At 41.8% G+C, this 16,962-nt stretch overlaps 1 protein-coding gene across 1 annotated transcript in view; it reads right to left on the bottom strand.

Moving 5' to 3' along the window:
* Positions 1 to 4,181: 4,181 nt before the first annotated feature.
* The window catches only part of LOC137281972 (centrosomal protein of 63 kDa-like), a 34,095-nt gene continuing 21,314 nt past the window's right edge, over positions 4,182 to 16,962 (bottom strand). The window contains exons 12-18 of the mRNA XM_067813715.1: positions 13,903 to 13,965; positions 13,426 to 13,623; positions 11,728 to 11,883; positions 8,739 to 8,848; positions 8,365 to 8,504; positions 7,962 to 8,089; positions 4,182 to 7,649 (exon numbers count right to left, since the gene is read on the bottom strand). Of these exons, the coding sequence (XP_067669816.1) occupies positions 7,503 to 7,649; positions 7,962 to 8,089; positions 8,365 to 8,504; positions 8,739 to 8,848; positions 11,728 to 11,883; positions 13,426 to 13,623; positions 13,903 to 13,965 (942 nt within the window). The 3' untranslated portion in view covers positions 4,182 to 7,502. The remainder of the gene's footprint in view (positions 7,650 to 7,961; positions 8,090 to 8,364; positions 8,505 to 8,738; positions 8,849 to 11,727; positions 11,884 to 13,425; positions 13,624 to 13,902; positions 13,966 to 16,962) is intronic.

A 16,962-nucleotide genomic window follows, 5' to 3' on the forward strand; every position in this document is an offset into this window, starting at 1 on the left:
GCTTCATATCTTACACTCGAGTGCAACGGATAGTGTAAGATCCCTCGTGAGGTGAGTCATCAGCACTCTCAAGCACAGACTCACCTTTTTAATCCCTCCCTCCCTCTTTACCCTCTCACTCACTCATTCACTCACTCACTGGGCGACCCGTGCATAACGATCGGGATTAGAATTGGTTCAGGAACCTTTACTTGTCTTAAGAAGTGAATGGCTGGATTGGGTGACTAAAGTCATCGTATTCTATCAGCGAAGATCGATACGAAGTTGATCACTGGTTTGTCTGGTCCAGATTCCATTATTTACAGACCGCCGCCATTTATAACTGAAATATATGTTGAGTGCGGCGAGCTAAACAATACTTAACCAACCAACTCGATCGGCCTATTCCCTCAAGCCTATCATGTCACTCGATTGCTCAGGGGGAAGTATGGAATCGAACTCAAGTAGCGATGGATTTAACCACAGGGCTACCCCACAGTCACGTTAAACAATCAACAATCAATCGATAATGACATTGATCGCTGAATCGTATTTTAGTCAATTTCAACATTTCAAAAGCGAGTGCCTTTCTCAAGGACACGTGGAATCTTCATAGCAATCTTAAAATTTTACTTTTCTTTGTATCCAGTAGTCAGACCTGTAGCCCCGTGTCTTGGGTTCAAGTCCCACATTCTCTACGTTCGGGTTCCAGATTTGTCTGCACCTCTGTGGTTTACTCAGTCTCAGATCTGCATCTGTTCGGCTCCTCGCAATGCGTTCTAGTCCCAGCTAGAGTCGCCCACACTGTGATTCCAGGTTGTCGGGCGGGCTTGGAAGGTTGTCAGGTGCGAGTGGCAGGTTGGCAGGTTGGCAGGCGCGAGTAGCACGTTGTCATGTGCGAGTGGGAGGTTGTTAGGTGTAGGCTGTCCGGTGCGAGTGGCAGGCTGTGGGCCTGGTAAGTCCCTTGCTCGTCATGCCGAAGACCCGGTCCGATTACCCACATTGGGAACAGTGTGCGAAACCCGTTTCTGGCGTCACCCTCCGTGACACTGCTGCAATATTGCTGAAAGCATCGTGAAACTCACTCACTTATTGGTCAGACGCTGATATGTCAAACTCACGCATTAATAGATTGAGCGTTGGACACTGACGCTAGCAGTGATGTTTGCTTTAATCCTATTTAGTGCGAGTCTTCAGATTAGATACAACGGTGCTGGGGCATTGAGAAATAAGATCCTCACGACCACAGGGGCATCTTGACTAGCGTGTTACATTTTACTTACAGATAGATGCTCGACCATTGGATGTGCAGCGTTCGGCAATGTCACGATCTCCGTATAGGACGATGTAACTGTGTAAATAGGGTAATTATACTGAACAGCAAAAGAAATGCAATTTTAAGGGGAAAAAAAAGAAATTTTTGAAAGTAAGCGTTCATGTGTGTGTCTCCTATTTCAAAACTTCACACAAAGAGAGCTCGAATATAGTTCGTGTACTATTTATCTGGGTCATGGAGGGGGAAAGATAGCGGGAGGAGACCATGCAGTGACTAACTGGAAGTTAGGGGCCGTGGGAGGTCATTTCACATAGTACATACAACTCCATAAAAATCATCACACCACCCTCCAAGCCCAAGCCTACCCCCTGCCATAACTTATGAACGGTAGATAGTAAGATAAGCTTTTTTATGTGACTGTGAAACGTAAGGCAGTTTACTATTATTCTTTTGGAAGACTTTCGTACCCACAAAATGTGTTTCTCCAAAATATTTTCACAGCGATGTAAATATTATGTATATTCTGCAACAATAAGTAATCATTTGTCTTTCTCACTTTCAAACACTTTCCACTTCGAGGTATCGGGGGTCGCGAGTCAGCGGACTACACCCTATTGCTGGTGACGACGGCGATGTTCACAACGTCAACTGTAACATGAACGCCTGATGAACCTTGAAAAGATCACAATGCCTCGTGAGTATTATTCTTTCTTTCCTCAATATCATGAACATTGTGCACTATCACATTAGTACAAAGAAAGTATAAAAAAATATGCATTGTCCCTTTCAACCGTAGTATTTGATTGGGTTTTCAATCGATGGAACAAATATGCGTATTTTCATTGTCCTCTTCTAGAACATACGTCAAGCCTCCATGTACAAAGGAGAAGATATTGCCTTAACGGCACTGTCGATGAAACTGTCACTTGTATATGGAGAACAGTTGTAGAAAGACCGTTTATCAGATCATGTGTTGTACATGGAGAACACTTGTAGAAAGACCCTTTATCAGATCAGGTGTTGTACATGCAGAACACTTGTAGAAAGACCGTTTATCTGATCATGTGTTGTGCATGGAGAACAGTTGTAGAAAGACCGTTTATCTGATCAGGTGTTGTACATGGAGAACAGTTGTAGAAAGACCGTTTATCAGATCATGTGTTGTACATGGAGAACACTTGTAGAAAGACCCTTTATCAGATCAGGTGTTGTACATGCAGAACAGTTGTAGAAAGACCGTTTATCTGATCATGTGTTGTACATGGAGAACAGTTGTAGAAAGACCGTTTATCAGATCATGTGTTGTACATGGAGAACACTTGTAGAAAGACCCTTTATCAGATCATGTGTTGTACATGGAGAACAGTTGTAGAGAGACCGTTTATCAGATCAGGTGTTGTACATGGAGAACAGTTGTAGAAAGACCCTGTATACGATCAGGTGTTGTGTATGGAGAACAGTTGTGGAAAGACCGTTTATCAGATCAAGTGTTGTACATGCAGAACAGTTGTAGAAAGACCGTTTATCAGATCATGTATTGTGCATGGAGAACAGTTGTAGTAAGACCGTTTATCAGATCATGTGTTGTACATGGAGAACAGTTGTAAAGAGACCGTATATCTGATCATGTGTTGTACATGAAGAACAGTTGTAGAACGAGACCGTTTATCAGATCAGGTGTTGTACATGGAGAACAATTGTAGAAAGACCGTTTATCAGATCATGTGTTGTACATGCAGAACAGTTGTAGAAAGACCGTTTATCTGATCAGGTGTTGTACACGGAGAACAGTTGTAGAAAGACCGTTTATCTGATCATGTATTGTGCATGGAGAACAGTTGCAGAAAGACCGTTTATCAGATCGTGTGTGGTACATGGAGAACAGCTGTAAAAAGACCGTTTTTCAGATCATGTGTTGTACATGGAGAACAGTTGTAAAAAGACCGTTTATCAGATCATGTGTTGTACATGGAGAACAGTTCGTAGAGAGACCATTTATCAGATCAAGTGTTGTACATGCAGAACAGTTGTAGAAAGACTGGCCACTGGCCCCCTCATAGACCAGAGATTACTCCTCAAAGATCCCCACCATTGGTCCCGTCTTAGGCCAGAGGTTACTCATCACAGATCCCCGCCACTGCTCCCCTCATAGGACAAAGGTTACTCATCACAGATCCCCGCCACTGGCCTCCTCCGAGGCTGGAGGTTACTCGTCACAGATCCCCAGCATTGGTCTTCTCTCAGGAGAGAGGTTACTCGTCACAAACCCCCGCCACTGGCCTCCTCTTAGGCCGGAGGTTACTCGTCACAGATCCCCACCATTTGTCTCCTCTTAGACCAGAGGTTACTCGTCATAGATCCCCACCATTGGTCCCCTCTTAAGACATGTGGCAGAAAACGTCACAAAAGGTCACTGTCACTGACTAACGGCTTGCTGACTCGGTTGATACATGCCATCATATACAATTGCTGTTGATCACTGGATTGTCTGGTCCAATTTTGATTATTTACAGACCCCTGCTATATAGGTGGAATATTGCTGGAAGCGGTATAAAATTATACTCACTCACGTCCAGGGTAAACAGTACTGTCTAAGGCATCAGGCATGTGTAGTATAAACCATGAACAGTGTTCCAGATTCGAGACTGTGTCAACATTAGTTGTATTGACAATGTACATTTGGTCTACAGAGCAGGGACACACACCACTGCCATTATCCCAGAGTATGGATCAACCATGTAGAAACAAGCAGTGATGATCCTCAGTGAATGTACATTAATTAACTCAAAAGAGATAATCAATAACTCAGCTTGCTTGCCATCATTTAAACTGAATCTTCTAACAACAGAACTAGTGGACAGATAGAGACAACAAAATGCCAGAATCAGACCATCAATAATCTCAAATAACAACAAACACAAGTATCTCTAAATAATTGTTTTAATAAATTATTTGGTATCTTATATACAAATTCAGCAAATAAATACACATTCTTTATACAATGTTTGGACAGTACTGTTGACACAATAGTATTTCAATAATATTTGAAGGGTTATTGCTCATCAATATTCTGTGTCTGCATGTGCTCTGTCTGTCATGGCAATGTTATAAGGGCAGACATATACTTTGAATTCAGTTCATGGATCTGGGGCTCAAATTCATGTGAGATTTATTTCATTTTTGTAAAATACAATAAAAATATGTATATGTTTACTCAAAATGCATCTTAAGAATATTTATCAACAGATTTTGAATTTTCAAACTAATATTTATATTAAGGTGATTCAGTTGGAGTTTTAATCAAACATTTAGTTTTGTTTAGTGGAATAAAAAACAAACACTATTTTTAAGTGTCATGTTGTTTTCAATACTTTGGGAATTGTCAGCCCGATAAAACAAGATTAAGAAAATAGTCTGGTTCAAGTTGTGAGCGTTTACAGTACAATGAAAAAGGGAAAAAATTGAATCAGTTGGGCTTCATGTCACCTTTAGCGACATTGCAGCAAAGCTATGCATGCTGTAAGACGGCTCCAGACCTTGTACCCCTGTGGAGAATGGAACCCAGACATTCAGCGTGCAGAGTGAACCACTAGTCTAACCTGGAGCCCCTGAACTTGGTCTGGAGACAGGAATCCACTCCAGACTGTGACAATATTTTAATCAACAGACCATTTTCAAAGTCCACCAATTTTACCTGTACAGTTAGCTGCACTCTTTCAAATCTGACAAAGAACTTTAGGAGCACCTACAAGATTACCCATCCACATTGCTAGAAAGATCTACCATGGCAGTGCTATCGATGTGAGTCTATCTTCATCATGCTTTTGAAGCCACACTACTAGTACTACACAGCTTGTTCAGGATAAAACTGTGTGACAGTATATTTTGAAAACAGTTCAGGGATGTATAGCTCTGCTATGTATATGTGGTTCTAACCATTGATGCCAGTTGAGAAATATGACAACATGATAAGGACAATGGACTTGATGTGGACTCCAAACTTACATATGGAAGGTCCCAGAGATACAAACAGATTGTTAGTATATTGTAATACTGTAAGTGTGAGATAGGGATGAGAACATGATCGTGATAGGAGAAGTCCAGAAACAGTTGTGACATGAACATAACGCTACAAAGTAAAGGATGTGACAGGTCGTTGATTCAGAGTCTGTTTTTGTGAATAATTTGAGCGATTCAGGTTGTCTCTATAATGACAAGACGATACTGATCAAACACCACTAAACGTAATACTGATACGCACGCACACACATGAAGGCATGTACACACCCACTCACAGACGCTGAGTACCTGCTTTTCCCACCAACATAAAAGGAGCTTACGCTGCCAAGTTTTAATACTTGCATAGATTCTAACACAACTGAGAGAGACATTTCAATACATAAATTCTGATTTCAATGTATTCATAATGAGTTCATGGTGTAACAGCACACCCACTGAGCTTCATGTTAGCTTCTTATTTTTGTAAAATATTCCCAGTAAATAATTATAACCCATTTTAAGTTGTTTGGGTACAATTAAAAAATTTAGAAGAGCCATTAGCATCAGTCAAAGGACACTGTGCACCCCTTCCAGCTGTGTACCTGTATTTTCTTACAGATCTACATCACTGAAAGGATACTAGCCCTACCTCCATATGAACCATGTCACAAGGTATGTGTACCTGTACTCGGGTTACCATGCCTGATACATGTATCACGACCTGGAGCGTCATGTGACATATAGCACATTAATCTATAGACGCAAATCTGAAGCATTTTCTGCGGATTTGATAAAAGAAAGTCTTCTCACTGATCTAAAAACATCCAATAAAGTGAGGCCAAGGGAGTAAAACAAACTCCTTCTGAGCAGTATTAATGAACACACAGAACTCTCAATACACAATATGAATGATAACAGGTGAAAAAATACATGGTTTACATGAATCCAGTGACAGTGCGTAAATGATCTGCCTGAACTGCAAATCCAGGGGTTATGACTGAAAGGAAATATGGTATCCCAGCAACCCAAAATCCACACCCTCAATAACTGTAGCTGCAACATGAAACATTCAGGCAGCTCTTACTAGGTGGAAAGTGTTTGTTTATTCACATCATACTGACATGTTAATATCAGAATTACCTCTTTCCTGAAGTAATACTTGTATAATGGGCAGAGGACACTTGGCAGCAGGAGAACATCAGATACAATCCTGTACTCACACACATGGAATAGTCAGTGTGCCGTTATACAAAACAAACTTAGCACTAAGACCACCTCTAGCCCATGTTATGGCATGGGAGTTAAGGTCACCTTAGCACTAAGACCACCTCTAGCCCATGTTATGGCATGGGAGTTAAGGTCACCTTAGCACTAAGACCACCTCTAGCCCATGTTATGGCATGGGAGTTAAGGTCACCTTAACACTAAGACCACCTCTAGCCCATGTTATGGCATGGGAGTTAAGGTCACCTTAGCACTAAGACCACCTCTAGCCCATGTTATGGCATGGGAGTTAAGGTCACCTTAACACTAAGACCACCTCTAGCCCATGTTATGGCATGGGAGTTAAGGTCACCTTAACACTAAGACCACCTCTAGCCCATGTTATGGCATGGGAGTTAAGGTCACTTTAGCACCAAGATTGCTTTGAACAACAGCCCCCAGGAAGAAAATCTTTAAATGGTCAACGCAGAGTTTGTTTTGTTTTCATGCATACATTTTGTGATAATCCTATTTCCCTGGTAAACGAAATCTACAATTCATTCATACAGTGTCACAGAGACAGACTAGACTGAAATCTCTGTTCCCTGCCTGAATACAATCAGTTTCATCTAAACAGTTGACCTTGTGTTTGTCATGGGTGTGGATATATCAAAACTGGGACTTATACCTAAGCAATTAAACAGTCAAAATTCACTTGTCACAAAGTCAGATTTACCGGATTACTGACTCAAAATAATGTCATTATCACAGAATTGGATGTTGTGTTTGGTCCGTCAGCTGTTGAGATTTCAGTCCTGTGATTCAACAAGTAATGCATGAAGCTGCTGTCAACTCCTGGCACTGTCATGTCTACACAGCCCTGTGAGGAGCAATCAGTACACGACCACATCACAAAACACTGTCTTGAGAATATATTCCAGGAGTCCAAAATGACTGTCAAACGTGTTGGACTCCTGTTCCAAACATCGCAGGTGTCTGCTGACACATTCTGTCTTTCCACAGATTGAGTGACTTTTGATTTTGCTCATTTATGGGTGTACTTCCTAAGCGTAAGTTCAGTGCCAGCACGCAGTTCAGAAATGTGAGAATCTATTAGTCGTTCTAGTTCTTTGGCTCGTTCCTGTTCTTGGCTCAGGAACAATTCAGCTGCTGCATCAGCAGAACTCTCTAACTGTAAAAGATAGGAAAATAATATGAGTTTAGTTGATAATGCTGCTTGGAGTTGCTTTTCAATTTTTCACAACTAGTCTGTTTCATACATAAGGGAAGCCCAAAGTCATGCAGGTCTGAGATGGTCACCACTGTTCAAGCCCACAGAGGTACCAACCATGAACATAACGAATGGGGAAGCAGGATTCATAGGTTCCTGCTCACCCAAGGGAAGCAACTCTGCTCAACGCGGTGATCACCTACTACAATGAAATACATTCAACAAGTATTTCTACTCCTCCCATTTGAATGAGAAAACAGTCACATGACTCACATCACACTCAAGGGATTCAGCTGGAGAGTCAAGATCGTTGAGCGTATGGAGGAGAGACATGGGTTCTGAGTCCAAGATGGTGCCAGTGCTGCCGTTCAACTCACTGTGGAGTTGACTTCTTGACATTCCTGGAACACAGAATAGTGCTGTCAGCATCAGCATCAAAATCATAACGTCACACAACTACAGGTGTCCTTGTCCTCATGCTACACCAATATCAACACACTCAGGATACGACATGCATAAAGAACAGTCAGCATGCTTGACACCACCAATCCAGTCACATCATATGACAGGCTAGGGTTGAGGAGGGAAACAGAAACATGGACCAGTGATGACATGTGTCAGGGATAAGACCAGAGTGGTGGTGACTGGAGAAGACCAGGCAAACTTAGCTACTCACGTCTATTCTCCCTCCTCTCCAGGTCTAACTCTTCCTCTAGACGACGCTTCTGGGCCTGCAGCAGTTGGATCTGACTCTCGTACCCCTGCGCTGTGCCGTCCAGGTGGTCCTGTGATGTCTGCTTGTGCTTCGGTGGCTTGCTAAGGTACACAGAAGGAAAAAGTCAAACAGAAATATCATATATAATCTATAATATCAATGCATCTATGATTGAGATATATATTACACTGTTTCAATCTCCACAAGGATAGTGGTTGGCTGTACCCAACCAGATTTGCAATGAAATACCTCTCTGTACACTGTAAGACAAGGAAGACAAAACTTGGAGTACTGAGGATGTATTGGAATCTCAAATTGGTGAAGGTTCTACTTACACTGACAGCATATTGTTATCATGACGGGAGGGAAGGCTCCGGGACCTCTCCATGGTAGATATATCTTGCTTCAAGTGAGATACATCCTCACGAAGACTCTCATTCTCCTTCTGCAAAAACAACAGCCAGCTTCCACACTATCATGAGGTGCTATTTTATTGTGGTTGGCTGTACCCAACCAGCTTCCACACTATCATGAGGTGCTATTTTATTGTGAGATGTAGGCAGGGATGACTTAAAGAACTGATGCACCCTGGGCCCCCTTGCACAAAGCAATCTTAGTTACAATCAATCTTAGCCCCCCGCCCCTACAATCAACTTTACAATCACCATACAATTGCCCTAATCCACTTGCACAAAGACGATCCTAAGACAGCATGGATTTAAGAGGTAGAAATTTCTTAAACTCGACTCCTGTCTACAGCTGTCTTCAAGTGCACATAGCATGCAGCGCAAATAAAACGTGGAACTGTATACTGCACGCAAATGACATTCCTTCCTTAATTGCACCTTGCAGATTTTTCATGACAAAAAAAAAAAATAAATAAATAAATAAATAAATAAAAAAATAAATAAATAAATAGATAAATAAATAAATAAAATAAAATAAAAAAAACCCCCAAAACACCCCAACCCACAAATCTTTGAAGGAAATGACAACATTGAAGAAGGAAGCGATAACGTGGAAGGTAACATGTATAATCACTCATACCTCAGGGGTTATTCTCTAATTTTCCTCCATTCTATTTTTTTTTAATGAACTAAACATGTGATACTGCAACCACAAAAATATCATGTTTTATGCAAATATTGAAATACAAACAAACACATTAACAAACTGTGTCTTGAGTTATTGACCTAATAATCATGAAATTAAAAGATAACACATAAATCAAATTTCCTTATGATATAACACCTAAATGTACCAGGATTTGTCAATGGTTGTCAGTTAAACATGGTTTAGTTTCTGGTCAGTGTTATTTGGAGTAAAATCCCAAATATATCCCACAAACATTAGATTTGTAAAGATATGAAAGTGTGACATGACTGTGGGAGTGTTGTGGAAAATTCATGACAGGGAAATATGAAATCATTATTATTTCGTGTGTGTTGTATGTGTTGTTAAATGCTCATCCACAGTATATTAATTAATTTATGCTATTTTGTTGACAATTACTTTTTCGTTTTGTTAAAAAAACGTTTTATGCAAATTTCGATCACATACCCCAGCCAGCGTATTTTTCCGGTTTGAAGAATAATTGTATTATATTTAAAATCCATATATTAATACTCTTGTCTCTCGTCAGATTCATTTTTTACAAGTAGAAAAAACCCCATAATTTTGTACATTATCCAACTGTAGATTATTTCAGTGATAAACTAAGACAAAATCATTAACCGAAAAGAAATATGTGGAGATCTGTTCTGTCACAACAGAACATGCATTGTATTTGGGCATTGCTGATTTTACGGCAACTGCATAATATGCAAAGGGAAACCACTCCCATCTTGCGTAAAGATTAGCTGCCCTTGAGTTATTGAAAAGGTCATGGCCACTGCTAATTGCATGCAGACACCTTTCGTTACTATCCTTTCCTTGCTTATCAAAAAGGTATGGTGTACACACTATTTCCAACACTGAATCGGGTGAGAATTGTACTCTATGATATCGACTCGATAATGATGTTGTTCACTACCTCAAATAACAGACGTTAAATCGATGTTGCATTCTCCGTGTTGTTGAAGTGTCGTGGCGAATCATGCAGTTTTATGCAATATAAAAGCAATCCCCAAACGTCAAGCTTATTATCTGTGTGAAACTGACACCAACTTGAACACTATTTTGCTACTGACTACAATGATCTTAGCTCCTTACACTTGGTTCCGACCAATTGTAAGTTTTGATTGTAACTTACAATGATCTTAGCGTACAATCGCTTTGTGAAAGTGGATGCCGATTGTAGCCGAAGTCTAAGATCACAATCTTAAGGATTTACAAAAATTGTAGCTCTAAGATCATTTTGTGCAAGTGGGCCCTGGTCAGTAGGTGGGAGGAAGTGCCTAGAAAGGTACATTGGTGTGCCTTAGACACATTTTCAAGACTGACATTGACCTTGACATGAATTTTGTAAGAAATATGCAAAAATGGTCCTAAGTGAGTGAGTGAGTGAGTGAGTCTAGTATTACGCCACTTTTTAGCAATATTCCAGCAATATCATGGCGGGGGACACCAGGAAATGGGCTTCACACATTGTACCCATGTGGGGAATCGAACCCGGGTCATTGGCATGATGAGCAAATGCTTTAACCACAAGGCTAACCCATCGCCAAAGCAAAAATGGTCCTAAAGAAATAATCTTAATGAAAAACATTCAATGAAAGTCTAGAAATCTGGTGAATTCAGGGCCCTGTTCCTCTTGGCAATCATTGCGCTACAATAGTCGTAAGTCCATGTTTAAGTATGGGAGTTACACCTGTCGTAGCGCCACGATCGCTTTGAGGAACTGGGCCTTAGTTAACATGCTGAAGTCTTCAAAGTGTTGTGGTGACCTTGAAAATTATGTGAAGCCTTTAGGGTGAAAATTGAAGAATATAGTTTTATGGCACTTTTAGCAATATTCCAGCAATATCATGGCGGGGTACAGAAGGAATGGGTTTCACCCATTCTACCCACTTGGGGAATCAATAGTGTGTTTCACATTGAGTGAGTGGATTGAGAAAAAGCCACTTTGGAGGGCTGGAAAATGTCTGGAACTGTTCAGCAGTTTCCATTCGGCCCAATACCAGGTATGGCATATGTCCTCATCTAGTGCAACACAGGCAACACTGGAACTGTTTAATGCTACTATAATGTCCGGTTTTGACTAGAGTTGAAAAAAAACAACATGTTACTTTGCCACATGAATGAGATTTTGATTCACTTCCCCAGGTGTATAATCAGACTGTGGAGTCTGGTAATCTCCCCATCCTTCTTCCTCATGTCAGTTACCTCTAGCCTAGCCACAACGGCAGTGTACTCGCTGCTGACGGCCTGCAGCTGGTGTTCCGCATCCAGATTGCCACACACTGTGCCAAGCTTCTCCATGAAGTCCTGACGAAGATGTTGGTTCTCCACTCTCAGAGCCTCAATGTGGGCCTGTGCTACCTACAACAGTTTCATCAGTGTAACCGTCACAGTGTCATGGGAAGGATTATGTCTGTAAAGTAAATACAGGTACGACACACAATTACCGATGTAATTCCAGAAGTTCCTCAGGTCAGTTGCTCTACTGGCAGAGCAAATTCACATAAACTGAACATTGTGACATCATGTACAAACACTGACGTCATTGTCAACTGTTGTCCGATGTGTTGTGATGGGGTTATGATGTCATTGTCAACTGTTGTCCGATGTGTTGTGATGGGGTTATGATGTCATTGTCAACTGTTGTCCGATGTGTTGTGATGGGGCTATGATGTCATTGTCAACTGTTGTCCGATGTGTTGTGATGGGGTTATGATGTCATTGTCAACTGTTGTCCGATGTGTTGTGATGGGGTTATGATGTCATTGTCAACTGTTGTCCAATGTGTTGTGATGGGGTTATGATGTCATTGTCAACTGTTGTCTGATGTGTTGTGATGGGGCTATGATGTCATTGTCAACTGTTGTCCGATGTGTTGTGATGGGGTTATGATGTCATTGTCAACTGTTGTCCGATGTTTTGTGATGGGGTTATGATGTCATTGTCAACTGTTGTCCGATGTGTTGTGATGGGGTTATGATGTCATTGTCAACTGTTGTCCGATGTTTTGTGATGGGGTTATGATGTCATTGTCAACTGTTGTCCGATGTTTTGTGATGGGGTTATGATGTCATTGTCAACTGTTGTCCGATGTTTTGTGATGGGGTTATGATGTCATTGTCAACTGTTGTCCAATGTGTTGTGATGGGGTTATGATGTCATTGTCAACTGTTGTCCGATGTTTTGTGATGGGGTTATGATGTCATTGTCAACTGTTGTCCGATGTGTTGTGATGGGGTTATGATGTCATTGTCAACTGTTGTCCGATGTTTTGTGATGGGGTTATGATGTCATTGTCAACTGTTGTCCGATGTTTTGTGATGGGGTTATGATGTCATTGTCAACTGTTGTCCGATGTTTTGTGATGGGGTTATGATGTCATTGTCAACTGTTGTCCAATGTGTTGTGATGGGGTTATGATGTCATTGTCAACTGTTGTCCGATGTGTTGTGATGGGGTTATGATGTCATTGTCAACTGTTGTCCAATGTGTTGTGATGGGGTTATGATGTCATTGTCAACTGTTGTCCGATGTATTGTGATGGGGTTATGATGTCATTGTCAACTGTTGTCCGATGTTTTGTGATGGCACTATGACATCACTCCTAGCCTCTGTGCAAACAGTGAAAGCAACTGGAATTAAGATGAATTGAAGACAGAACAAGGAAGGTCTTACAATGGCAAGGCCATGTTATCTCAAACATTGAAAGTGAACACTTCTGCTTTTGATACTAGTTACATGTTTAAATCTGAAATGAAATTGTGACAATCAGTGTCTCAGAATTTTTCTAATTGCTCAAGAAAAATAAGTGATGATATCGTCAGATTTGCGGAGATTATTTCAATTCATCTTGGAATCACCGTTAGGCCTTTCAACTTTGGTTTACAAGTTTGTTTTTGTCACCTTTAGTTCAGCCTCTCGTCCTTCCAAGACGTCCTTCTCCATGACAATCTGCTGCTCCATCCGCGACACCTTGTCAGTGAAGTTGGCAATGGAAGCATTGCGTTGATGGAGGTCCGTGGTGAGTTGGGCCAGCTTTGTCCTCATTCCGTCCAGCTCTGCCCCGTGACTCGCCTCCACGACACGAAACTTATCCTGCATCTGAAACCCACGGGTGATGACTGAAACCCACAAATTTAATGTGAAACCTAGTTAAGAGTTCATTCATTTAGTCTGAAACCTACTCATTTAGTGTCACGCCCACTTTATATCTGTGAAACCCACTTATTCAGTGTGACACCCTCTTAAATACTGTGAAACTCAAACACTTAGTGTAACTCACTCCATGTGAGGCCCACACATAAAAGTGAAGCCTAGATGTTAAGGGTGGACCCCATGCATTAGTGTTAAAACCACGTAACAAGTTCAGTTGTTGCGTACCTGCTGGATCTGTGCCTGCAGTGCGTGGAGCTCGGTTGTCTTCAGATGTATCAGCTCTGAGTCCTGGTAAGAGAGTGTGTGTTACACAAAAATGTAATTTTCTGAATAAAATTGATATTTTATACCTATCCTGACTCATGCTTAATTGCTTATCTCCTCTTCCCTGGCAAAGTAGTGGAAATACCTGAAATCCCTTGAAGTTCCCTTCTAAGAGAAGCCGACATAAAAATACACTCACCCATAAGTAGCCTCCCCTTTCCCACGTAATAGGTCAGCTGACCAACCACGTTTGTCACTCTCTCCTGTAAATCGCCTGACACGAGAATGATAGGAATTCAGCGTGAATGTGAGGGGCGGCTGGGAGGGCTTTCATCATGAGTCAGGATAAGTATAAAATATCAATTTTATTCAGAAAATTACATATTTTTCCTTATCCTGACTCATGCTTAGTTGCTTATAGAATCCGACGAAAACGGTGGTGGGTCAGGCCAAGCTGGATTCTGTCGGCTGTTCAAAATTATGTCCAGTAATTTCCCCCTTAATGGGAACTTGTAACGGCGATAATTCGGTCCTGTTCTTCTAATATTCATTGTAGATTCTGGGGGGGGATCACATCCAGTCGAACTTGTCTTCCGTAGACGACTTTGTTGACTGGCACGTGATGACATCAAAAGTAACTTGTGTCCTGCTTGTTTCTGATGTAACTAAACGTCAAGATATAGCAATCGAGACTAGTTGCAACCCTCTTCATGTACAAGTATCTTCATTATGAGTACAGGGCCATAATCACTCATGCTAGTCTGTTTAAGATGTGTGCATGGACTTTCCACCATTATACTCCGCAGAGCGTGTGGCTTCCACAAGACACGTGATAAAACGTGTGAGTGAACTCAGCGCCTTCGGGGAACTGTTAGTTGCTGAGCAATGACGAGTGGCCCAAACTGATGAATGCCAGAGACGTCCTCTGTGGCTATGTCTCGTAGTGTTTGGCAAACACTGTGTTTGACTTCCAAAAGCAGCCCTCCATTATAGTTGATAGCGAGCAATTCCCATATAGCGCTAGTGTAGAGGCCAAGGCTCTGACTTCATGTGGGTTGGAGGCTTGCAGAGGTTCCAATTCTGCTGCTTTATAGGCTCTCAATATAACAGGTCTGATCCACACGGAGATAGTGTTGTGGTATACTTCCATAAGTGTCTCAGTAGATATATTGATAAACAGGTGCTTGAAATGTTGCCTTCTAGACTTGGTACATGCGATGTACATCTTCAATGCCCTGACTGGACATAATGATAAATCTTGTGCATCATGGGGTCTAAGATATTGCTGGTATGTGGAATTGTCTATCCGGTTGACCTGGCAGTTGATTTTTTGCAATAAAATCCCATCGTAGACCCAGATGAGCTGTCTGATGACTTGCATCAAATCTCCTGTGGTTGAAGTCTAGAGCATGAATTTCTAACATTCATGCAGCTGTAGCCAAGGCAAGTAAAAACAGCATCTTCTGAGTTAACAGTTCAAATGAGGTTGGATCAAGCGGCTTGTACGCATCACTTGTGAGATGTTGGAGTACGATGTTTAGATCCCATGCTGGAGCTCCTAATCTACGTTGCTGATCTTCCAACTTGAAGGAGCGTAGTAAGGCAAGTAGCTTGGGTACTTCAGTCAGCTTGGTCCCCGTTTCCATGGTGACAACTGAGCTGAGAGTTGCCAAGAAGGTAGATAATGTAGAACCTTTCAGACCTCTGAAATGTCGTAGGTGACATAAATATTCTGTGGATATGTTGCCTTCATCACCGTGAAGCCTTTCTTCTTGGCGTATATCTCAACCCGCTTCCACTTGTCATCATAAAGGGTGCGTGTGGATTCCCATAAGGGTAAGGTAACTGCTTTCGCTGCTTTTGTCGTGTATCTTCTGTGTTTTCAACAGATTTTGATACGTTCCACACTTGAAATCGGAACGCAGATGGGTTGCTGTGTGCCTGTTTCGTGTGGGGATGGACAAGATTTTCCCAATCTGGTAGTTGTAGTGTTGCTTGTCCTAACTCCTCTGAGTGTTGGAAACCAATGTCTTGTTTGCCAGTAAGGCGCAACCAAAGTCAGTTGTAGCCTCCTGGTCTGTTTTATTTTCTCCATGACATTTGGTAGGTGGAAATGCAAATGCCTTTAGTCCTTCTCATGGGATGCTGAGCGCCCAGGCTAACGGATCTGGTACCGGTGATACAAAGGTTGTAGTCTGTTTGTGGAACCTTCTTGCAAATAAGTCCATTTGCGGCGATCCAAATGTCTGGCTGATTAGTTGAAACGCCTCTCGAAGCAGCATCCACTCTGTTGGTGATGGACTGAGAGGACGAGATAAGGCGTCTGCCATGATGTTGCAAACTCCTGGTATGTGACATGCTTTTATTTGGAGATTCAGACTGTCGACCATGTCGAGGAGTTGAAACAACAGGTGTAGTAGGGATGGCGATCTCACTGACCCTTCATTGTTTAAGTAGACAGCCACTGTTGAGTTGTCTGTGTGGATCATCAGTAGCTTGTCTCTCAGTGTTGTTGACCAGTGATGGATAGCATGAATCACAACTTTCATCTCCAACTGGTTGATGGGAGGAGTTTGATCTTCTTTCTTCTAGATTCCTGCTGCAAACATCGTTGTTTAGATAGGCACCCCATCCTTGGAGAGACGTGTCTACATAGAGATGGTTGTTGAATGCCAACTGTAACAGACAAGTTCCTCCGCAGACATTTGACTGGCGAGTTCCCCATAGCGAGTGTGGTCTTAAGTTGTCATCGTAAACTGGTCAGGACGTGAAGCCGTGACTCAGGAATCGCTGTCATAGACGTAGTTGTTGGCATCTTCATCTGGTGATATCCTGAGATGACATGCGCAGACCGAATAGACACTGACAGTGTTGTAATGATGGCAGAGAGAGTAGAACTTGTTCTAACAACTTTCACTTTGACCCTACGATTCTCTGGGAAAGCGACGTATTTCCATGTAGCGATGAATCAAATGCCGAGGAATTTAGCTTCACATTTCATCCGAGCTGAGTCAGTAGCCT

The sequence above is a fragment of the Haliotis asinina genome, chromosome 4 (assembly GCF_037392515.1).
Source record: "Haliotis asinina isolate JCU_RB_2024 chromosome 4, JCU_Hal_asi_v2, whole genome shotgun sequence".
NCBI classification, from domain to species: domain Eukaryota; kingdom Metazoa; phylum Mollusca; class Gastropoda; order Lepetellida; family Haliotidae; genus Haliotis; species Haliotis asinina.